We start from the raw sequence: 24,643 nt of genomic DNA, 5'->3' as shown, positions 1-24,643 counted from the left end.
GTGTGAGCTGGGGCCACCTGACGACCTGTCTCCAGGCATTTAGGCCTCAGCCCAGATGCACACCTGGAGAGGAAGCCCCAGACAGGGGCTGGGAGCACCTGCTACGGAGTGTTCACAGGGCCCCGACACAAGGGAGGACAAACCCCCAGCACCATGCTTTCACGGTCCCCAGGCCTCCTGTACACCCCAAAACCTGTGCAGGGCCCCAACTCGCAGGCAGCAGCACCATCACAGGTGTCGTCTGTCCTGGTCACAATGTTGAGAGGAAAGAACTCCTGCTAAATTGACAAAAGGGGTAATGGAGGCTCAGGGAAGCAGAGTAAAAGAGAAGTGGCATGTCAGAAACAGGAAGCAGCCTCACTGGACTCCGGAGTCTGTGCTTGCCCTAGCCCCAGACAGACCCAGCCATCCTACCCTCCCCAGCACATGCCTCTAGTAATGCGTCCCTCACTGTAGGACAGCTCCCAGGCCGCTCTGCCTAGCATATTGAGTAAGGAGCCTGGCAGAGTGGCCACGCTGATGTCTATTTAAACAACACACAGCTAACAAGAAAACCTAATGTTTAGGAGCAGCCAGACAAAAACTTCCATGTCACCTCAGAAAATAGAACAAGCTACCAGAAGTGCACACAAATTCACTTCAATTTCTCTCCATTTCTCTTTGCAACCAGGACCTGAGGAGATCCAGCCAATGACAGCTGGTAGGAAACACCTTCCAAATTCCGGGCACCAGGCATGACTTCCTGCCATGGCCCCAGCCCAAGTTCCTGAAAGCAGAAAGGGGCGGGGCTCGCAGCTGTCTGAAAGCAGGCTGCTTTCCAAAGGCAGCGCACCATGAAGACACGGCAGGAGACGGCCTGCGGCCGGGCGAGCCTGTTCTGCAAGGGGCCAGGTAGGAAGTGTTGGGCTTGGCAGGCCGCACAGCCGTCCCAACTTCTCAGCTCACTCTGCTGGACCACAAAATGGGTGTGGCTCTGGGCCAAAAACATTATTTACAAAAGCAGGTGGCAGTGCGCAGGGTTTGGCCTATGGGCCATGCTCTACTGCCCCTGGTCCTTCGGGGACAGACGCCCAGCGGAACAAGAACTCTCAGAAAGGTCACAGCACTTGGTGGCCCACTAACAGGGAACCTGGGCCCTGGCTAAGCCCGGGGATCCCACCGACAGCAGCCCGAGCATCGCACGCTTGTGCGCGGACCTCGCCCCCACCCAGTTTTCTTAAGGAAAGGGGTGAGGGGCAAGGTGCCCTCCATGGGGAAGCTGGGGCAGCCTGGACGGTCTCTAGGCTCCCTGGGGCCAGAAGGATCTCAGTGAGGGACACCGAACCATCTCCGTCCACCCGAGTCGTGGGCCAGGGACTTCTCCCCACGTCCCCCGACTCCGGTCTGAGGCAGAGGAGCTGGAAGGAGAGCCAGCTGGGAACAGCACGGGGGAGGGCACTGCCCACCCCGAAGGGCCATCCCCGGGTCTCGGGGCAGTGACCCTGGCTCTGCAGTGACAACTAATAAGCCCCTGTGACACCAGGAGGCAGCCCCGGTCCCACCCCCTGCTTGAAACCCATCAATCCATGCTCCACAGCTGTGCACTGCCCCCTTCCCAGCGCACTCAACTACACCACCCCCGGCCCAACACCACCGTCACCTGGCCGTCACCTGGCCATCACCTGGCCGTCACCTGTTTCCGGCAACCAGTCAGGGCATGGGTGGGTGAGGTGCATTTTAAAGACCTTCCGGGTCCCCAGGCGAATTGAGCACCAGGGTAAACCCGCAGCTTTAAACAGCCCCTTAGACGGAAAGTGCTTTCGTGCTCAGCCAAACCACCTGCCCGGAAGCCACTCTGTTGCTGCTATTTTATCTCCGCCCAGCCCAGGCCTGGGGCTCCCCCGCCAGCCGCTCCCCACCTCCCAGCCAGCCCTCGGGATATTTCCAGGCCTCCCCGGGGTGTCAAGCACCACATGCCACAAAAAGGTTTTCCGCGTTTAAAACCACACACGGTGAGAAGGTGGAACCCACACTTCCTGCTCAGCAGGCCAAGACCGGAACACGACGCAGGCCCGGACGAGGCAGGACGGCAGTGGGGCCGGCAGGCGCTCGGCAGCCTTGCCTGCACGGGCCTCTGCTACAAACTCACATCCAACGCAAAAGAAAAAAATAAAAACCAAAACCAATACCACAGCTGCGCCCTCAAAGCTGTCCTGTACCTGCATCTGCAGGCCCCGCGAGGCCACTGTGTATAGGCGGCAGCACCAGCCCTGGGGCCTCGGGCTCACAGCCTCAAGCCGTGCAGCGGGGGCAGGGGCAGAGGCTAGGGAGGCAGGCGTGCCGGTGCCACGCTGCACACTCGGAGTCACTGCGACAAGTGAGGTGGTCAGCGGGCGTTTAATGAGCAGCTACGACGCACCAGATGCAGCCCAGTGCGGGAATGCAGAGGAGGCTCGCCAAAGGCCCAGGCACCTCCTGACCATGGAGAGGAGGAGTCCGGTGAGTGGGGGATGGGGGCCACGGGCCGACGGGGGGCCACAGGCCGGGGCAGGCCACTCTGAGCCGCAGCAGGCAGCCACGGGCTGCAGAGGGAGACACCCCACGGCAGGAACAGCACGGAGCATCCCAGCAGGGTGGTCAGAGGAAACCATGGGGCCGTGGGAAGCAGAGAAGGCTGGCTGAGGGGCTTGGTCCGTTCTGGGAGAGCGGACTTGCGGCACAGGGAGTGCGCGGGGAGCTGCCACCTACGGCAGCTGCACAGAGAGCCACAGCGACACGGCCCGTGGGCTTCATGCCTTCCCGCCCTCCCATCCCGCCCCCACCTGCCTGCCTCTGGGAGGCTGGAGGCCTGGCTCCCGCATGCCTGTCTCTGGGCCAGGCTGGCACGAAGGACTCCGTGAGCACAGCTGCTGCGACTCTGGGGTCCCCCCCTCAGGGGGACTCACAGCCATGACTGGGTGCGAGATGGAGGCGAGGGCACAGGACGGTCTCCATCACTCCCACCCTGTCCCCCCGACCCCGACAGCTCACAGACCTGCTTAGGGACCAGAGCCGCCTGGCTCAGGGCCGTCCATTCGCCAGAATCCCAGGACAACACTAGGTCTGATTTCCAAGACCCACGGCCAGAAAATAAACACAGGACCAGAGGACCAATCAGCCCCACGTCCAGGGCCACACCCCAATACCGACAAGTGGGCCTTGAAGAGATACGGATGGATGGACAAACATGTCCATGGCTGGACAAACCATGGATGGAAGGTCTATGCACAGAAGGGCGTACCACGGGGCCTCGAGCACAGTGGGAATTGTGATGGGGGCTAGAGCATGGACGAGCCTGGAGGGCGCTGTGCCCAGCGAAATGAGCCAGCCACAGAGGGACAAATTCTGCAGAGTGCTACTCAGACGTCCCCTGGGAGAGTCTCATCAACAGAGAGAGACAGAGGGGTGACGGTGGGCACCAGGGGTGGGAAGAGGGGGATGGGCAGTCCGTGTTCCATGGGGACAGAGTTTCAGTATGGGACAGGGACAGAGATCCGGAGACGGACATGGACGGTATGCTGGTCTCATACAACGGAATGTCCAGCCCTACCACGTAACAGAACGTGGCGCAGCTACAGCCCTTCCGCAGGCGTGGGGACGGCGCATCAACAGAGAGCAGGGCCGCGGAACAAAGCAGAATGGACAGAAGCTGACCCAGCCGCCGTCAGGATCAAAGTGGCGTTTCCCAGCACAGGGGAAGAGACACACACTGTCCTGCAAACGACCTGGGACGTCCCTGTAGTTGCGGGAAAAGCAAGGTTGTAGCCACGCTCAGATGACACTCCGAGTGGCCCAGCGCCACAGGGGAGGGTCCGGGACCTCGGACCAGCCTAGGCCTTTCCAAGCAAGATGTGACGCACAGTTGAGAACACAGATTTCTTCCAAAACCAATTTCTGCAAGGCAGAAACCTCCGTCAGCAGTGAAACAGATGAGAATCCAGAAGGAAACGCTGGCCGCACACACCACAGAGGTTTCATGTGTCCGCCGTTCATGAACAGCCCCGTGGAGAAATGCGCAGAAGGTGCGGACGGCTCCCGGCAAAGGCAAACACGGCTCCAACAGGCGGAAGGACAGCTGTCACTTACGTAGACAGAAGCACGCACGGAAAGGACAGTCAGAAGCCTTGTCCCTAACAGCCCAGCGGACACAGGGCACGCGGGCGTGAGGGCCAGGAAGCGGGGTCCCCGGCTCGGAAGGAGGCGCACGAGGCCATTTTGCAACGCCCAGGAACGGCGGTATTTCATTTTCAGGAACCTCTCACACTTGCAAAATGATGTGCAGGCGAGGTCACCTCACTGCCATGTTGTTTCTGGAACAGCAGAAAGAGCAGGACGCGCCCTCATGTCCATCCGTGGGGGACAGCCACACGTGGGATCCCCCATCGTCTGAAGAAGTGAGGCCCCCTGCGTGCCCTGCTGGAGACCGTGCAGCCTGGGCTGACGGCTGCCTGCCAGTGTGGGCAAGCCAGGAGCCAGGAGCCCCGGAGCTGGGGTGGGGGGGAGGAGGAGTGGGGGAGGGGAGGAGAGAGGGCACTAGAGACCCAACTTGAGCTTCGACCCCTCCTGAATCCTGAACGTGCTGACTATTCCACAGCGAAGTTTTAAAATCAAATGTTTCAAATAAAAGACAAGAAGGACCTTATTTACATATTTTTATAAGAAAAACTCTAAAAAAGCAGAAAAAACGGAAACAAGGACCTTCATTCACCACGTCAGGGAAATCTCTCCAGAGGCCAAGCCAGCAGTTCTCCGACTATGGCCCAGGAACCCCTTTTGGGGACGCGCAAGGTTAAACCCCAGGCTCATCGGCCCTCCCACGCCGGCTCGCACGCACGGCGCACGGCGCACGGGACCGGACCGGACCCGGCACGCCGGCTGTGTTCAGTCCCGCCCAGCCACAGGCCTGCAGAGCCGCCTCTGCTGCCTGCACTCGTTTCTATGCCGTCTAGGGAGGTGTGTGGGGGAACAATGATTTTAATGAAAATAAAATGTGCTACTTGTGTGAATATGTAATGGGTTTATAGTTGGCAGTTTCTGATCAATTAAAGACTATTTCTGAAGTTCTTAGTTTTACTTTCTCACCCGGTGAGGAGCAACAGAGACAACCGTGTAACTAAGGGCCTCTGGCAACCTCTCGAACTGAAGATTATATAAAGCGCTCAGAGATCAACTCGGAGAGCCAGCACCCGGCCCCGATTCCGGAGAAGGCGTGCGGGGACAGGCCTGCGACCCCCTCTGACCCCCGTCTAGGCCTCCAGGGGAGGCAGCAGGGAACCGTCCACAGGCACAACCAGGGCCTCAGCAGCAGGCGGCGGGTCAGACCATGGACGGGGGGCGGGGGGCGGGGGGTGGCAGGCTACAGAGCGCGTGGCAGGTCTGTGTCACCACATGTGCAAGAGGAACGTCAGATGGGCAGGGCAGGGCAGGGCGCACTCACCGTACAGGTATGGACCCTTGGCACAGAGTCAGACAGCAGGGGCGAAGCCATGCCCCTGTGCCCAGCCAGGCCAGTGGCTACACCTCTCTCTTCTCCGCCTCCGCCTCACTCCTTGGGGGCTCAGGTGACAGGAGGTCCCCAGGCACACTTCCCTACCCCTCCGCTTACAAACACCCTCCCTGTCCCTGGGTCCCATGCACCTTCCAGGGGCCCCAGGAAGCCCTCCCTGATGTCCTCATCCACAGGTGTCTCTCAGTTGGCGCACACCCCTGCCCAGGACACGTGGGCTCTCACACCTGAGTGTGCACGCCCACCCTGCCTCAGCAGCCCAGGGCACACAGTGTCGGTGGTTCTCAGCACCCAGCAGCCTGTCTCCCGACGCCCCACAACGTAGACTGAGCCCTGCAGGCCAATCAAAGCCTTCTCGGTAACAGGACTGCGGGAGTCTGGAGCACACAGGTGCGGCCCTCCTGGGGCCCGGCCTGCCTGAGAAGGAGTGGAACACACGTGAGGCAGAGGGAGTGGTGACAGGGAAGGAAACAGAAGAAAGGGAAGCACAGACAAGGGCCTAAGGGCCCCAGGCCGGCAGCCGCACAGCCTCCACCCCAGGTGGCAAGCACCAAAGGGCGTCAGCAAGCCTGCGGCGGACCCCTCGCCGCTGGGCCGACAAGGTGACTCCGAAACATGGGGGTCGCCCTGGAGAGGGAGACGAGGAGTGGTGACAGCTGAGGGACGCGTGCAGGCGTCGGCGGGATGCTCTCCGGAGACCACGGGCATCGCCAGCCACAAACAGTCGTGCATGCAACGGTCCGTCTCCCGGTCGCCTGAGAAGAGGCAGACGAGCACGGCAGGCCCGTCTCCGCAGGACCCTGACAAACCGTCCCGGAAACAAGCGACCTTTCCCGGGGCCTTGCGGGTTCAGGTGGGCTCGTCGGCCTCCTCGCTCCCCGGGCGGTTCCCCGGGAGAAACAGCGCCCGCAGCGCGAGGCACCGGGGTCTCCCTCAATCACGCGCACGATGGGGCCCACATGGGAAAAGGTCACTCCTCCGCGAAGGCAACTAAACCCACACTGTGAACCTGCTCCGGCCAGGACAATCGGACAGAACCGCGGGGCCGCGGGGCTGCGATGCGGAGCAGGGCTGATCTGCGCACAGGCTCTCACCTCCCTCCACGGAGAACCAAGAGGACACGGTCAGTGAGGGAAAATCAACTCCCAGAAGCGCAAGGATGAAAGTCACGGCTCGTAGTCTGAAAAGCCAACGGCCGTCCCCACGCTACGTAAGAAACAGCATGACCACTGACACACACAGCCCCGTCTGTTGAACGGGTTCCCCAAACCGACTTGCCCTGTGTTAGGGAGTCTCCCTAAATCTTAATGTCCTGACCTGACCCCCACATCGCAGTCTGCTTTGTCCCTGTTCCCCGAGACCCTCTCCTGCAGGGCTGCCAAGCTCGCAGCCCAGCCCTCCCCACTGGGCCGGGAGTGAAGCTGCTGTTCCTGCCTGGGGCACTCACTTTCCCCCACACACGCCTGGGCTCCCGGCCCCAGCCCCCCCGATCGTTCTTCAATCCGGCCACTCAGCATGGCTGGAAAAGGGCCCGGGATACCTGCCCCTCAGAGGGGCTCACTGCTGCCCCACCCCCCCACATCCCTGGCTGACGGCGGGTGCCCCGACCCCAGGCAGGCCCCTACAGCTCAGCCAACCAGACCCCAAAGACCTAGACGCCCGAACAGCTGGCCAGAGACCATCCTTTGAGAGTTGGGGAGGGAGCTGCTCGGAGAGGGTCCCACGAGGAAGCACCAGCGGCTTTCCTGCACCTTCCGCGAGTGGAGTCCTCGGGCGGCCACAACCACGGGGCAGGAGGACCACGCCACTGCCCTCGAACGGCCACGCTCCTGCCTCCACTCGCTCACCAGAGCAGAAGAGGCCCCAAGCATCTCACGCGAATTCTCATCAGCGTCGGACCCAAGAAAGGTCCAGTGCCACATCCTGAAATGACTAAAAACCCACAACGGGTAAGAACACGCCGCCTTCCGCACCTGGAGGGGAACATGTGCAAACAGAGCACCGGTAACAACCCACGATCCACACCAGCCTGCCCTCCACGATGCCGCCGCTCCTGTCCTCATGGGAACGCTGCGGGCATGTCACCTAAACCGTGAGACAGACGTCCCTCAGCAAGTCCCCAGATCCACGGACGGCCCGGCTCACCGCATCCTCGCCTTCCCACGGGCCGCGGGGCTCCAGGGAACCTGCACGCCGTGTCCACGGTGGCCTCCTGCCAGCGTCCACACCCGGCCCGGCCGCCGCAATCCAGCTCCGCGATCCCCGCCGGAGCCACCTCCCCACGCTCGTCCCAGCCAAGGGGGCCGAAGGGCTGGCCGTGGATTCCCAGGGAGGGCAGGACGCACCGAAAGCAGGCGTGGAGACCTGGCTTAACCAGACAGACAGGTTGGCGCAGCCGAGAACGGTGGTTTCCCATCCAGCCTGGGGACGGCAGCCGAGTCCGTCCCACAACCTCGAGATGCCGCGACGTGGGGGCCTCGGGGAGGGTAGGAAAGACCCAGGAAGACAACAGAGCGGCACCTGTTGGGGCCTGATCCCCAAATTCCATAAATCGGTTCCCGGAGAAGACAGACCCTCAGCAGCCCCCACGCCGGCACAGCACACTGGCCCAGGCCCGGGGAGCCTGGCTCCACACACACAGAGGGTCACGGGGGACCCTGCAGCGTCCTTCCAGGCCCACGCACGCCTACGGGAACGGCTGGCTCCGGCCTCCCTGGCGCCACCTCCCCAGTAAGACTCCCAGCCTGGGTCTCAGTGCGGGGAGCTCAGTCGCTCCCCCGAGTGCTCCCAGCCAGGTCAGGAGGATGAGGGGGAGGGAACCTGCAGATTCATACCCCTGACCCCCCCTCAGAGCACTGCACCTGTGCTCAACGACCCCACCAGCACCCACAAACTGCCTCTGGATAGAGCCGACCCTCCCGATACAGGGGTCAGCTCTCGGAGAGAGGAGGGTACGGGGGTGACCGGCCCCTCTCTCTGGGACAGCAGGCTCACGCTGACCTACTTTGACCTACTTGGCTCCCGCCCCTTCCCAGCTCCCTGGAGAGCCCATGAAGGGGGCAGAGGAAGAAAAAGAGACCACGTGTAAGGACAGGAGAGCCGGAGGACCCAGCTGGCCGGCTGGCTACGCACATCACCAACGGTCCCCACCTGCATGGGACAGGGAGGCACCGGCCTGCGCAGCGCGGCTTGAAGGTTGTTCTCCGTGCACTTGCCTCTCCGCCTCGCTCATCCTTGATGACTGAGAGGATGGTCATCGGGGCAGCTGGGGCTGCGGCGTGGGCATAGGGAGGGGCAGGGGTGTCGAGGCAGGTAGGGGCCCCGACCCTGGCCAAGGGCTGAGCTGCCTGACGGGAGCCTGTGTGCCTCCCAAGGTTCTCCACTCCGGGACCCCAGCACGCGTGCCACACCCGGACGCCACGGGCACTGCCTCACTTTCCCAGAGCACAGCCAGCTCCTACCCTGGGCTACAAGACGAGGGTCCCCCAGAGGGGCACCCCTTAATAAAGGCAGACTCAGAGCCCAGGACACTGAGGTCAGAAGGGGCATCCCCCTCCAAGGCACCAAGGCCAGCTTCCCCCACATCACCTCCATGGTTGTTCTGGAAACCCGAGGTACTGGGTTCTCCTCCGCACCTCCCTCCCCAGGACGCACCACATAGCCTGTGGGAGCCCCTGGGCTGCAGGGCATGTCCTTCCGGGCCTGGTCCGCCGGCAGCAGCCACAGGTGGGACAGAGCCCCCTTCCCTCCACGTTCCACCTCAAGACAGCGCCCTCCCAGCCCCACGGCTGCTGTGCTGCCCCTCACTCCTCCAGGGTCATGGCGAGGTGGTGGTGGGGGGGGTCCAGCCTTTCCCTCCACTCCAGGGAGGCCCCCGCCTCCACCTCCAGCTGACCTGCTCCCAGACTTAGCTGCCCCCTCCCATCCTGGGCCATTTCCACATCGGAGACTCCCGGAAACACCTGTCCCCCCGGGGCTCACCCCTCAGATGTTCCTCACGCCCCGCCCCTGCCCCCCAGCACACCTGGCCCCTCACAGCCGTGGGCTTTCATACCTGTCCCGGCTTCCCGGCTTAGAGGCCTGGTGTCACCTCCCCGCCTCCCCCCTCTGGGCCGGCCCAGACCACTTCTACCAGTCCTTCCAGACTGTCACACAAAGGGGGCAGGGAGGAGGAACGCTCCCGGGGGCCGCTGTCAGGCCCTGTGGACAGGAGGTAAGCCAGGGTGGCGGCAGCCCGCGTCAGGAGCCCGAGCGCACGGCTGGCAGAGCGCCATCACACGGGGTCCTCATCAAGGTCCCCGCTTCCGTCTGGGCGGAAAGCTCAAGGGCGTCAGGACACTGGAAAGAAACCGAGGGAACAGAGGAGAGGGGCCCGTGTGCGTGAAGGCGGCTCCCGCACCCCGAGGGCTGGGCTTCTCCGGTCCCGCGCACCTGAAGCCCAGGAGAAGAGAAAGACCCGGCCCCACACGCGTGTCCCCTGGCCCCACACACGCTGCCACGGACACTCGGCCCCACACCTGCCTTCGCACCCAAGGGCACGCACCAAGAGGACGCCGTTGGCACAAATCGCCCTCCTCGTCCCGACACCACGCCGGCAGCAGCCGGGAGCACCTGCTCGTAGCCTCCGGCTCCCCCCGCCGTTCGGGGGGAAAGCGGGGCGGTGGGAAGCCAGCCGCGGCTCCACAGCCAGAACTCACAAGGACTCTGGAAACATTTCCGCACGGTTTCCCTTCCTGCTGCCGGGGAGTGAAAGGTTCTGCAAGTGAGACAACCGTCAGCAAGGTCTCCTGGTCATCACGCAGACGCGCGATTCTCAAGGCTTTGAGAGAACCGCGTAGGGGAAATCCATTCTTTTTATGTTTTTGTTAAAATGGCTTCTTTTTTTTTTAACAAAACCTACACGGAGAGAGTTCTCATTTAGGTTACGCGAGTGCACAAAAATAATCACACAGTACGGTTTATATCTCCTAATTACACGAAATTTAGGACAAAATACTCGTGTAAGTGATTCTGAAATACTTTATAAATAGGTCACAGTGGGCTCTCCTGGCGGCTGGGGTGTCTGAGGCTCACACCACCGCAGAGCCTCTGTGCGTGGAGGGACCGGCGGCCCAGGCGGGTCCCCACGCATGGGACACTCAGAATCCAGGGGCTCTCAGGATGGGAACCCTGCGTTGGATCTGGGCGTCCTGCAGGTGTGGTTCCGTCCCAGCCCCCGCCTGTCACACCCAAATGGGAAAAAGATACAAGGGAGCAAGGGAGCTTCCCTGCTGTAAGACTCCGTGCGGACACCTCACCAAGCTGTTTCCGCCCTCGGCAGGGCAGTAAGTTATTTAAAAGGACACACACCTGCCCGACTTGAAGGAAGCTGATCTGTGTACTGAGTCAGCTGGTGGGGGGCTGCCGGCCCAGGGCCTCGCGGGACCCACCGGCCGGGGACAATGGACTCATGACCTGCATCACCTGCTCCAACACGCCCGAAAGCCCTCGGGCAAGAGAGGGGCCTGCAGCAGTGGGCCGCACCCGACAGACACTTCGTCCCTCGTCCGCCGTCCCTCGTCCTGCCGCAGCCGCGGCTACCTGCAAAGTGCAGGGGGGTGTGGAACCTGGGACAAAGGTACAACTCCGGCAGCACGGGCCTCCTCCAGATTTGGTAAATGCTGGAAAACCGACAGTCCATTTTCTGATGCAGCAGCAAGGGTTTTTTAAGTCTGGCATCAGAGAACGGGAAGATAAAGCGGGATTTTGCAGGGGCACGCTGGGAAGAGTGAGGACACAGTTCCCTGCCTTGTGGCCTGCGGGCTGGGCACCTGGCTCCCTTTCTGGGACCCCCCGCCTTCTCCACCTGCGTCCCTAAACTAGAAACCTCGGGTCCTCAGCTGTCCCCAGACAGATGCTGCGGGCTCGCCCTCCCAAATGCTCAGACCTAGCCCTACTGGGCCCTGGCCTCCCTCCTGGTCGGTTCTAGCCCCGGCTTTCCCTCCTCCCGGCACCCAGCCAAGCCGCCCCAGCCAGACCCAGCCAGAGCAACCAGCAGACACCCACCAGCTGCAGCCCCAGGCCTGGGACACACACACGGACACACACGGACGGCAACTCAGGCCCAGGAGCACCACCTCCTCAGACAGGCACACTCCCCACCCCCAACCCCGCCTCAGCTCTCTGCCGGAAGACAAGGTATCCCGCAGCAACCTGGGCGACACACAGACAGCAAAAAGAAGGGCCCAGACTCAGGGCTGCACCAGCCACACTCCAGGCTCAGCCCCTCCTGCCTAGGGGAGGAACCCAGGGCTCCCCACCCCCGAGGCCTGCTCAGGCCCCCATGGCTGATGGAGACATGCCAAGGCCCTGGGTGCCAGTGGCCTCTAGAGTCACCCAGCCTCATATCTCTCTGGTCGTGTGACCTTCTCTGAGACACCTCACCTCTGCGCCAGGCTCACCAGCTGTCACGGGGGCCATTACGGATAGAGGCCGTGGGTATGAAGGCTGGGCCACCCGCAGAGCCTCCAGGATCACTGTTCGCATCATCGGGCGGCATTTCAGTGTGAGCCTTCCCGAGCCTCCCCGCTGTTCTTTCCTTTGTGGTCCTGTGGTCCTGCCCTACCCTCAGCAAGGCTCCTGGCCCTCTCCGTAGGCGGTGACACAGGCTCCAGGGGGAGGGACAGCCCAGATTACGGAGGCCTCCCTGGCCCTGCCCAGTCCACGCCTCTGTTCCAGGGACCGCCCACTGGGCTGGCTTAGCTTGTAGAGGGCAGAGCAAGAGGGAGCTAGACCCTGGGCAGCTGCAGGTCCCTGTCCCCACGCCCCCCGGCTCTGAGCGACAGACAGCAAGGCCAGGGGGCCCGCAGACAGCATCGGCACTGGGGCCCTTCCCCATCCAGCGCTCACCGGCCACGGGCGGCAGGCGCCTGCACAGCACGGCCGGGCCAAGCCTGCCCTAAGCCTGCCCTCAAGGAGCCCACAGTCCCGCAAGAGAGACCCACACCCTCCCATCGTGGTCGGTGGTGGTGGGAGGGCCTGCTGGGAGCTGGCTCGGTGGGTCAGAGAGGAATCTGACACCCCAGCCTTCCCGTGAGGGTTGGGGAGGTGTGGGGAGGCCTGAGGCCCCTGCAAAGTGAGGGGGGGCCTCATGTATACACGCATGAAAGGGGCAAGTCCCCCCAAAAGCAGAGTTTAGCATCCACATAAAGCCCGTACGTGGGTAACTAAGAAGATGACTTCAACCATCTAAAACCCCTAAATGGACCCAAAAGGTGTGGCAGGAAGACACAGACAAGGACACAGGCCCTAAGGCAGTGGAGCACCTCAGTTAGCCACTTACCAGGACCTCTCCAGCCCCACTGAACCCGCCTGCAAGGTGGGGACGGGGAAGCCCCTCCCAGCTTTGCTGTGGGGGGTGGCAGCCACCCAGTCACCCTCCCCTGGGGGACCCTCGGGCAGCTCTCCACGCCCCCAACTCAGACCAGCCCCCCAGCATGCCATCCCTGCTTGGGCCACATAAGGTGGGGTCCCCAGAATCCAAGGCTCCCCACACCCAAGAGGCTTCAGGGCTTTCTCAAAGATGGCAGTGACCCTGCTGGGGGGCTAGCACGCTAGGACGGGGCTATAGCTCCAGAAGGATTCCTCCCTGGAGCACCAGCTAAGCTGGCCACTGGTCACTGCTCGGGCCCCTGCCCCACATGACAGCCCCGCTCTGGTCCCTGCCCCGGGTCAGCAGGAGCTCTGCTTTAGCGGACAGGCTCAGTCACCAGTCCCACACACCCTAGCGAAGCCGCGACCCAGGCAAAGGCTTTAGCAGCCACCGGAAGAGCGTTCGGGCCACATCTAGGCTCTGCCCAGTCGCCCCTACATCTTGGGATGAGAAAGGCCCAGCCCATGTGACAGTGGTGTGGGGCTCCGGGGCCTGACGGAGGACCCCAGGGAGAGGAAAGGGCCACTTCAAGAACTCCAGCTCCCGCTTCCCCACCGTGCGGGCATCTGGACTCTCACGCCCCCAGTGCAGCAGGAGCTACGGAGCTGGGGAAGACCCGGGCTGGGGCTTTTCGAAGAGGAGAAACCCGCTGGGGAGAGGCCGTGGCCCCCTTCCTGGGCCCCATGCAGCCTGGCCCACCCCACAGAGTCCGGGTTCTCCCCAGAACCAGTCGGGCTGCCTCACACAAATGCGAGCAGACCTCAACATCCAGGACGCCCGTCACCCCCCTTCAGGAGGCCGTGCCTCCCGCGCACACGGGGGAGATGCCCAGCGGCCACTGGCGCTCTCCCGTCGGTGGGGGGTGGTGATGCCAGGCAGTCCTGAGGATTCCACCCTCCCCCTGCCCTTGCCCCGGTCAGGTTGCTGGGGCCCATCTCCCAGGGCCCCCCAAGACGGTGCTCAGCGGAGGCTGCAAAGAGCCGCCCGCGCCCCTCCTGACCCGCACCGACCCTCTGCCTCTAGGCTCTCCCACCAGGGGCTCGCCCTTGGGACACCGGCAGGCCGGGCGGCCGGGGCGGGGGCAGGATGGCCCCTCTGGCCTTGCCCCAACCGTGCCAGCGGCTCCACCCAGCCGGGCCGCCCAGGGCTCTCTGGTGGCTGACTCAGCTCACTTCCTCTCCACCGAACGCTCCGCGGCCCCGGCCGCCCGGGCAGGCTGGCCTCAGGGACTGGGGAGTGGCGCTCGTTCGGTGCTCCCTTCTGATCCGGCCCTGGGTCCCCGCCGCTATCCCTCCTCCGCCTCCTCCTCGAGGAAGGCCAACCCGCTCGCCGCCCCTCGCACCGCGCGTGCACACATGCACACACACACATGCGCACACCTTCCCTTCACTTCCTCGCGGAGTACGCGTGCTGTGACTCACATCTGCCCGCATTCCCCAGCACCGGCTCCGAACAAAGTATTCCTTTTCCTCCCGCTGCAGGATGTGCCCAGCAGGCCTGCTGGACGCTCATCCCGTGTGGCAGGACAGGGCCAGGCCTGGCACGCACGGCTGCCCAGGATATGCTCAGAGGGGCCTTGAGGGGGCGCATGGCCTCAACCCCCGGAACCAGGGGGCAGTGTCGGTCGGGACAGCTCGGCCCCCGCCACCCCACCCCACACAGACCCTCACCATCCTGCTTCTGGGATGCGCGGCCTCGGGCGCATGACGCCCTTCACCACCACAAGGCACGCCCACCGCCGCGCGGATTTAGCGGGAACCCGGTGGGTGGCTCGACAGCCTGGTTCTTCTGAGAGAGAGAGTCTGAGTTCGGGGATATTACAGGTTTGTGTGTGTTTCTCACTATTTAAGCTGCTTCAGAGGTTTAAATACCAAACTCCCGGGGTGCCTGGGGGGCTCAGTGGTTAAGCATCTGCCCTCAGCGCGGGTCCGATCCCAGGATCCTGGGGTCGAGCCCCACATCGGGCTCCCTGCTCGGTGGGAAGCCTGCTTCTCCCTCTCCCACTCCCCCTGCTTGTGTTCCTGCTCTTGCTGTGTCACATAAATAAATAAAATATTTTTAGAAAAATAAAAATAAGAAAATAAATGCCAAGCTCTCCAGCCAGGGGCCGACACCAACACGTGTCCTCTGCCCTCTGCCACGGAGCGTCCTCGGAGCAGGGGGAGCCCTCCACTCCAACCCCCACCCCCGGCTCTGGGCAGGAGGACCGAGGCCAGGCCGGCCTTCGCTGGTCCCGCCAGGCTCACCCCAGTGGTGCAGCTCGGGCTCCCCTCCAGGCAGACATACGCGCCCTAGACTACAGCTGCCAGGCAGCCACACTGGACAGCCATGACCCCCAAGCGATTCCAGTCGTCCCAGAGCTCTGCTGCCTCTGAAGCTGCCTGTTGCATAGGACCTAGCAGACCCCAAAATGTCAACCCAGATAGAAGGGGCAATGCGGGTGTGGCACAGCAAGGACCTGGGATGAAGGCACTCTGTGGGGGCGCCAAGTGAGCAGGGTGACAGGGAGATGGTGGCATGACGGACCACCAGGTCCCCAAGGCTCCACTCCCAGGAAGGGCCACTCGGAGACAACAGCACCCCCAGCCCCACAGAGCCCTCGGCCAGTTCCACCAGCTTCCTCAGCTCCCCTGCGGACGCAGGCTGGGTGGGAGGGCCAGAGCCCCCCGGGTCCATGGCGGGAGCTCACCCACGAGCGAGAAAACAAGGCCACCTCCTCCTGGAGCCAGACCCCCTGCGTGGGAAAGAGCACGTGAGGGTGCAGACAGGATGGTGGGCGCGGCACAGCCGCCCACCGTGTGCCCACTCCAAGCGACGGTCCTCATCAGTGCCTCCCTCGCCCACTGTCCCGTCCCGCTCTCTCTCAACACGGGCAGCTGCCCTGCCAGCCTTCTTCCCAGCCTGCCCAGCCGGCTGCTCCCCTCTTCAGAAACCTACCCCGCCCCCAACCCCGTGGCTGCGCTCAGGCCTCCCCAGCCCAGGGACCCCAGCGCCAGCCCCTGCCCACCGCTCAGGGTGCAGACCGCTACAGCCCCCCAGCTTCAGGGAGCCGGAGCCTTCTCTACCTCCCCGCCCCCTGCCTGGCTCTGAAGCCTCCAGCGGAAGCCCTTCTCCCCGCCAACAGGCCCCACACGTGCCGCAGACAGACCCCACACGGGAATGGAAGCCGACTCGAGCCTCGCTTCTCTCCTTCCCAGAAAGGAAACTGGTCTTTGGGCACAGCGGCTGCTCTGCAGGCGTCGCCCCCCGCCCGCGCAGGTGTGAGTTCGGAGGTGGGAAGCCGCCAGGCCCCACCAGGATCCTGGTCCAAGATGCAGCGGAGTGCGAGTCTGCTCGCAGGCCTTCTCTTCATGCTGCCGAGGCCAGACCTCTGGGCCATGTTCAAAGTCGGCCCCGCTTTCACATTTCAAAAGCATGCCAAGTCTGTGTCCACCCCGTGGGGCCGGCTGACCGGGCACAGCTGGGGGCCCGTTCTCCCCTTTCTCCCCCCCACAGGCCACAGGCCTTCTTGCAGACGGGACGCCCCGTGACCCCCCTGGGGCCTGAGCTCTGACAGGGCACCGGGCCCCACCCAGTGAGCGAGAACCGGACACGCACGCTGCGTCCAGGCCCATAAAGCTACTCCCCAAGGCCAGGATGACAACGGTGACCCTGCTCCACGCGCATACCAGAAAGGAACGATTTTGGAAACGCATGGCCAGCGGGGAGCCCGTCTCCCACTGCGGGATAGGGGTTTATTGATCAGGGAGAAGAGGAGGCCGGCGTACCCACGTGGTAAGGGGCAGACTGTATCGTCAGGATGAACTCGCGTGTCACTGAGCACGGTCACAGATGGAGACTCACAGACGTCGTCAGAGGCGCGCAGAGACCCACAGTTAGAGTACTCGAGTGTGGCTCCCGCTCCAGCTGCCGAGGCGGAGAGAACCACGCCCCCAGCAGCAAATGCGCCTGGCGCCCAGACCCCAGGTCCTGACACTGTGCTACGGCCAGGGGTGGGGGGGCAGGACGTGACCCCGGGTCTTGACACTGAGCTCCAGCATGGGGAGGGCCCAGTGCAAGGCTCGGGCAGGATGTGGCCCCGGGTCCTGACCCTGAGCTCTGGCAGGGGGTGGGCCCAGCGCAGTGCTGGGGCAGGCCGTGACCCCGGGGCTGGACCCCGTGCTCTGGCAGGAGCAGCCGACTGCAGGGCTGGGGCAAGACGTGGGCAAGGTGAGCCTAGAGCCGCCTGCAGAGCCAGGGAGTGGGACGCGCTCCCCCCCCCGGATGGGGCCAGAGCCGGAACAAGTCCTCCAACAAGATAAGTAACTCAAAACACAGAACGAGACAGGATTCTGCCCTGATACAAGAAGGACGAATACATTAGTAAATGCGGAGAAGACACGAGGCTCCCACACAGAAAAGTTCCCAATAACAAAGAAACGTGGCCCCGGAGGGGCTGGGGCAGGACCCCCCTGTGTGCACATGACCCCCCTGGGTCCGTGCACACAGACCCCCTTCAGAGGGCAGCACGGACTGGGGAGAGAGGAGCTTCACGGAGAAGCCTGACCGACGTGCCCACAACAGCCCTGCAACTGTGGCCGACAAGGTCGACACCTCCGTGGTCAGTGAGGCGGACAGCAGGTGCCCCAATGCAGTGGGAGCAGAGGGCACTGCCCCTGTGGGCTTCCTCCTAACCCTGAGACCCCAGTTCAGCCCCAAGAAAAACATCTAAATTCCAACAGAGGAATTCCAGGTGTCTGAACAAATTCCAACCCAGAGGGACCCTATCATTTCCCTAATGCTTCTCCGGCCTGTCAGGGTCATCAGAAAGCAGAAAAGTCTGAGAAACCGTCCCAGCCCAAAGGAACCTCCAGAGCCAGAGCCCAGATGCGGTCCTGAGACAGGAAAAAGATTTTACGTTAAAACTAAGGATATCTAAAGCCCGACTTGAGTTAACAACGTGTCAACGCTGGTTCACCAATTTTACCACTGTTTCGCACTAACAAGATATTCACACCAGAAGAGCCTGCAGGACCCCTGAGTGTGTAGACCTCGGCTGTAGCTGTGTAATTTTCTGTGTATCTAACACCGATCTATAAAATACGGTCTATTAAAAAGCCAACAAACGACGAGCCACGGATGGGATACGGCGCGGACGGGCCTCCAGGCATCCCGTCACCCACAGCCAGACCAGCCCTGCCCTTCAGCCGCTCCAAAGGACACAGTGAAGTTTCAAAACCAACCAATCATAGGATAATCATCGAGGGACAGAAACGGTGCGGATGTGGGGGAGAGAGCCTCATGGACCCACCCCCACCCAACCCCCGGCCTGCAACCAGTCACCCCACACACACACTGTCCCCAAGGAGCCCAGCAGAAAATGAAAAGGAAGGCCCCTGCCCTCCAGCAGCACAGATGGCAGGTGAGTCAACAGGCAAGCCTGCGCAGGGTGACCAGCACGAGGGCACCGTGGCCCATGAGGTCCTAACCCTGTGGGAAGGGGAAAGCCAGGAAGGCTTCCTGGAGATGATGGGTATGCAAACGGCTTGAGGTCCCTGCACACAGTGGGTAAGCCACAGCGACAGAAGGGGCAGCTGCGGGCTCAGACCCCGGTACCTGGAGAGGCAAGGTGAGCCCACAGAGCCTGGAAGAAAGGCGGCCCAGGGTCCCGTGGTGCCAGGGAAGAAGGCCACGCTTCAGGGAAGGCCCCCATGGCTACACACGGCCACACAGACAGATGAAAGGCCTCCTCTCGGCCAGCGGACCCCACCTCGGAGGCAGGGATGAGGGGTGACCGACTGCGGAGGGACACGGGGTTTCTTTCTGGGGTGACGGAAATGCTCTAAAATCTGATTGTGGTGACGGCTGCACAGTTTCGTGAATATGCTAAAACCCGGTGAATCGCACTCTCAATGGGCGGTTGGCATGACATGTAAACGACGCCTCGATGAAGATATTTTAAAAACCGCCGCCTCTCCGCCTGCAGCGCCCTGCCCCCTCCCTGTGGAAGCCCGCCGCCCCCGGATCCCGGATCCCGCAGCTCCCCCAGCCAGGCTCCCGGGACCCGGAGCACCCCCACCCCAGGGCACAGCCCGGCACCCCAGCCTGTGCCGAGGCCACATTTCACTTCCCCAAGGCTTACCGACTGGGGAGCCGGAGCAGAGAGGGGCAGAAGCGACACAGGAATAGCGGGGAGGGGTGGCGTGAGGGGGCACTTCCCTAACGGGGCTCAGAGCTCAGAGGCCGCCCTGGCTGGGGAAGGGAGCAAAGTTGCGCCGGCCAGCCCCGCAGGCACCTGGGGCAGAAGGGGGCGGAGGGGAGGGAGAGGGGGAGGCTCAGAATGGAGGTCGCTGTGGCACAGGAAGGACTCAGATGTGCCCCCACCTATCCTCCACGCTGGCAGGACTCGGGAGGGACTCCTGCCTCCTCACGCCACGTGCTCACCCCAGACACGCCCAAGCCCCTGCTGCCCACAGGGGGACGGGCTAGAAGCAGAGTGCTTTCCACTGATGGCGGGAACCTGCCCGAGAGAGGGGAGCTGTCCCCCCCCACCTCTGGGGCCCTTGACGGTGCCCAGCACACTGGGCTTCTCTTCCCCACAGATTAACCTGGCTCTGGTGGCACAGAGGAGTTCGGGTAGCGCCCCCTCCCCATCTCTCATTCCAGAGGCACAGGTAACAACTCACTGACCACCCTCACTTCAGAGGGGAGAAATAGGGCCCCTGGTGTCCCGTATCTTTCTTCCCAAATCTGGGGCTGAGCCCTGAGACAGCCAGAAGCCCTGACTCCAACCACAGCCAGCCAACACCAGCCCGTGCTGGGGACGACGAGCACCTGCCCACTGGCCACCATCTCCCCCCGCCCCTCCTCCTTGGAGAAGCCGGCGGCCCATTCTATGAATGGCAGAATGCTCTCAAACCTCTGGTTTCTGTATACGACACCAAGACCCTTGTTTACAGGTGACCAAACCCAGGCCCAGAGAGGTTAAACATCTTGCCCAAGAACACACAGCAGCAAGATCAAGTTTTCTGCACCTCACCTCCCTGCTACAGGTTAGGAACAGAGACCGGTCCAAAGCTGACTGCCGCTCACCAGCCTGTGGCCTCAGGGAGATTACTCTTCTGAGAGGAGCTTCCTCATCTGTGCGACGGAGCTAGTAACAGCACCCCCCTCCGGTTACAAAGACCAATCCTACAAAGCGCTCAGAGGGCCGGCAGGCCTGGGGTCCGGGACGCCCTCGTTACTGCCGCGTGCTAGATGGCAGAAAGCCTTCCCACCACGACTCTCGGCCGATCACTCACACCGCTCTCACGGACCCCCAGAAACGTAACTGGACTTGCCACAGGGGCTATCGGGGAGGCGGTGAGGTCGGGAGCCTTGCAGCCAAACAAACCAGGTTCCAATCCCAGCCCTGCGACTTATCTAAATGGGGGCACAGGCCAGCCCACCTCTCTGTGCCTCAGTTTCTCCCACTGGGGCAGAAGGGGGACAGTGCGTGGAGAACACCTGTCCCACACCTGATGTCCCACGCTGGTCTCAGTGCTTTCTGTCACTGTTCGCAGAGTTTCTGTGAATGGCCAGTACTCCCTGTCTTCCAGGGTGACCAGAGGGGACTTCAGGCACAGGCCTCAAACATGATCGCAACCCGGTCAGAACTCAGACACCAGACAATGTCAACGACAGCCCTCAGGAGGGGCCAGTCAGCGGTGCAGAAGGAGGGGCCCAAAGTCTCCCCCCGGCCCCTCCGTGCCGGCCGCACACAGACACCGGAGGAAGGAACACGGTTTTCTCGAATCAGGGAACCCTCCCCTGGCCCCACCTCTGTAAGGAAAGTCTGAGTGACTTCCCCTGAAGTTCTCAAGTTACCCGATTACATTTCTTGACCTCGCCAGCCGGCCGACTCCCAACCTGGGGCAGGGCTGTGCCTCCCACCGCTGGGCCCTCAACCACCATCATCTTCAGCGACCCGGGTCTCCTCCTGCGCCCGCCAGCCACACCAGACTCTCAGGGACTTGAACTCTTACCCCTATGTGTGGGGTATTTTCGAGATTCTGCCCAGGATGAAGACCCAGCGAAAGTCCCCACTGCCATGCTGCCGAAGGGCCACGAAAGAAACCAGCCCGAAACCACCGCAGGGCCAAAGAGTCCCCAAGTCCGCTTCCAGCCCCCCCAACCCAGAGGCCTTCCTCCAGGCACCTGGGGAATGGACACATTCTCCTGGAGCGGCTTCCCACCGGCGCCCTGTCTGGGCTGAGCACACAGACGCCACCTCCCCAGCAAGTGCAGCTGTATCCCTCCCACTACTCACCTCCACAGCCCACGTTTCATCTCCCCAAGTCCGCCAGGACGCCCCAAACCCCAGCGCAGTCAGAGCTCCCACGGGGCAGCAAGCGCGCTCGGAAATGGTCTTCCGTGCTCGGGGCGACAGGTGCCGCAGCCGCGGGAAGCGAGGCAGGCAGAAGCTCAGAGAAGGGGTCGCCGGGCCACACCGCCGGCCACCGTGTCTTCCTTCCCAGCTAGTACACGCTTTGTGCTGAGAGGGACTCCAGAAATGCTCAGCACGTCCCCAGCACGGCCGCCAGGCGGGACCCCATCCCGACACACAATAGAGGCCGGACATCAGAGGTGAGGGGCGCCAGAAGGGCCGCCCCCGTAGAGGAGCCGCTGTCTGGAGCCCAGACCGCGCCAGGACGGGAACTCCATTCCCTACAGGCTCAGCCCCCGGAGGGAAACAGCCCAACCACAACACGGGGGGAGCTGAAAGGGGTCCGTCCACTGGGGCCCATGAGGTGACGGGGTGCCGAGGGCATGGCCACCAACACAGGCCACACCACGGACGCGTCAAGGGAGCCCCTCCGTTCGCCGATGACACGGATTCCACCAAGAGTGGCCCGGGGCTGGGGCTGGCGTCTGTCACATCTGGAACGTCGCTGTGACACACAGAGGACGGGCTGCAGGCTCACAGCCTCTCCTGGCAACAGGGTTCACTGGGCTCCAACAGCACTGTTTCATTGTGCCTGAACCGCGATTCTATTCTGTTCTGTCGTAGAGCAGAAATGGTGATTCAGGAAAAACAGGCCTGATTCTCCCCCTCGTTTCCAGCTGGTGAAGGTGAGGCCCAGGGAGCACAGGGACTGCCGGTCACCGGGCGCTGCCAACCACTGGTCTCCTGACACCCACTCCTGGTTGGACTGACAGATAAAAGGGCACTGAGGGGAGCCTTGCGGGCTGGCAGTCTGGAGAGAGACCACCTGGTTCCTCCTCCATGAGGGGTCCCTCGGCCACCTCCAGAGAAACCCAGAATAAACAGGTTGCCAGGGCCAGAGCCCAGCCAACCACAAGTTTAAGACTTTCCCAGTTTCCAGGAAATGCCTTTCCCGATTGCAAACACACAGACATCACAAGGACAGGCCCTGCCCATCCACAGGCCGCACCACTGGGACAGCCACACCCCACACCTCATCAGCCAGGGCAGCGGAGGGGGAAGAAGGGCAGAGGCCCCACGGACCCCAACCTCCCAGCCCCCGGGACCAAGGTGGCACCCCCACCCCCCGCCATGAGTCCAGCACTGTCCAGACTGCGGAGGTTCAAGGCCCCTGCCCTGCAGTCACAAAGTGCTCCAGAAGGACCAGCACCATGCCCAGGACAGGGAGAAGGCCAGCCAAGCCAAGCCCCCTACCTGGGCCACGCAGAGGGTTTTTGAGGGTCTGCAAGCAGGAAGGTGGGACAGGGTTCTTTAGGTCCCCAACCCAAGGAATCGCAGCTAACAACGGTGGGATGTGCTTCCCTCCCAGCACAGGGCAGGGGCGAGAGCCGGAACACACTCACCCAGAGGGATGATGTGTGCTCAAATGCGCCCGGGACACAAGTGGGGCAGTCAGGGAAACTGGCTGCCCGGGGGCGGAGGGCACTGCCAGCCTCGCCAGGGTGTTCTGATCTCTGCCCTGGGTGTGCCTGGCCAGCAGGTGGCCTGCAACACCTCCTCTAATACTTGTATCAGCCCCCTCTCCCTTTACTGCTGGGGAAAATGAGGACCTGGAGGTGCAATGCCTTCCTGCCCAAGGTCACAGGGCATGTGCACCAGAGGCAAGTCTCCCAAGTTGTCTCAACTAGTGCATAGCTCCGCCCATCCTGCCAGGCCCAGACTTAAAACAACCCCCAGCGCTGGGCCACTATGGGGCCTGGGACCCAACGGCCACGACTTTTGTGTGCGGGAAATTTCCTCCGCAGGAAGGTATTTCCTCCGCAGCCTGCATAGGGAAGGCAAGAAAAGATTCCCGTCCTGCAAAAGATCTCCCCCAAAATGAATTTTCCCTGCGTCTGGAAATTCAGGACTGGCAACAACCCCTAGAGCAACCAGGCTTCGGGGGCAGCCACGGAGGTCTCCAGCCCTGGGGCCTGCCGCCGCTCCCGCCACAGAGCCACTGTCAGGGGCAGGTGAGCCCGCCCCCCTGTCCCTGGCTCCCCTTCCCCCGCAGCTGGAGGCCTGGACAGGGGTGCGGTTCTGCTCCGAGCAGGCGGGGACCCCAGGCTGGGGGCCGCCACACTCCGCCGCCTGGCCTGCAGGCGGCCCGGGTCCCCGCAGAGCCCCACTAGCTAGAAGTCACAAACAAAGGGAGAGCAGCCAAGGCAGAAAGAGGGGTACGGGGAGGGGGCGAGTGGCCACAACTTTTTGGCGGGGTCGCTTCTGGGGTCGCGGGCTCCCTCCTCCTCTCCTGTGTCCCCAGGGAGTGGGTTCCACGACGACGTTCGCCCGCCGAGCCCCGTCTCCGCCGCGCTTCGGCCACCAGCAGCACCCCAGCCCGGGCCCCGCGCCCCCGGGACGTCCTCCTCTCCCAGGCCGGTCGGGCGCCGGGGGCCGCGGGGCGCGCGCTCGAGGGGGGCGGCCGTGACGCGCTCCGGCCCCGCGCGGGACTGGGGGCGTGTGTGCGGGGCGCGTCCGCGCGGGGCCCTTCTGGGAGGGCCGCTGGCTCCGGGCCCCGAAGGCGCGTGGCCGAGCGCGCGGGGTCGCGGCCGGGCCGGCCCGGGCCGGAGCGGGTCCGTGTGTCCGCGAGGTCCGTGTGGGCGTCCGCGCGCGCCGCTTACCCTGCGCGGAGATCGGAGCCAACTCTCATTCACCCGCTGCCGCGGCGCCCCCCTCGCCGGCCGCCGGCCGCGCTGCACCTGCCGCCCGCCCGGGAGCCCACGGCGCCGGGGAGCCCGGAGGAGGCGGCCCCGCGGGTCCGGGCCACGAGCGCGGAGGCGGCGGCGGCGGCGGCGGCGGCGGCGGCGGCGCCAGGTCGCGCGCTCGCGTCCCGCTGCGCGGAGTCTGCGCGCTCCGGGCCCGGCCTGCGCAGCCGCCGCCCCGCCCCGCGCGCTGCCCCGCCCCGCGCGCTGCCCCGCCCCGCGCGCCGCCCCGCCCCGCGCGCCGCCCCGCCCCGCGCGCCGCCCCGCCCCGCCCTCCCGGGGCGGCGGGCTCCGGAGCCCGCGGGAGCGCGCCTGTCCCGGCGGGGCGGCGCGCGCGCTCACGCTCAGTCCCGCGGCGCCACCTTTGTCTGGGCGGCCCACGTGCGTCCCCGCCACCTGCTCCCGCGCGCACGCGCAGCGGCTCCTCCGCGCGGAGGCCGCGGCCACGTCCCCGCGCTCCGCCGCGGCGAGCGCCTCGGGTGCAGGCACGCACGGCCACGCACGGCCACGCACGGCCACGCACGGCCACGCACGGCCACGCACGCCGCTGTCACCTCGCCGGG

At 63.8% G+C, this 24,643-nt stretch overlaps 1 protein-coding gene across 2 annotated transcripts in view; it reads right to left on the bottom strand.

The window, feature by feature from the left end:
- Nucleotides 1–24,159, bottom strand: part of GRAMD4 (GRAM domain containing 4) — a 72,515-nt gene extending 48,356 nt beyond the window's left edge. Inside the window, exon 1 of one of the 2 annotated variants that reach the window (XM_059187289.1) lies at nt 24,000–24,159. In XM_059187289.1, coding sequence (XP_059043272.1) covers nt 24,000–24,028 — 29 coding nt within the window. In that variant the 5' untranslated portion in view covers nt 24,029–24,159. Of the gene's footprint in view, nt 1–11,947; nt 12,167–23,999 lie in introns of those variants that run through there. The other variant, XM_059187290.1, reaches the window with a different exon arrangement.
- Between the last annotated feature and the right edge of the window lie 484 nt (nt 24,160–24,643).

Source organism: Mustela lutreola, chromosome 8 (genome assembly GCF_030435805.1).
Source record: "Mustela lutreola isolate mMusLut2 chromosome 8, mMusLut2.pri, whole genome shotgun sequence".
NCBI classification, from domain to species: Eukaryota; Metazoa; Chordata; class Mammalia; order Carnivora; family Mustelidae; genus Mustela; species Mustela lutreola.
This window is presented reverse-complemented; position numbering and strand designations above follow the sequence as displayed.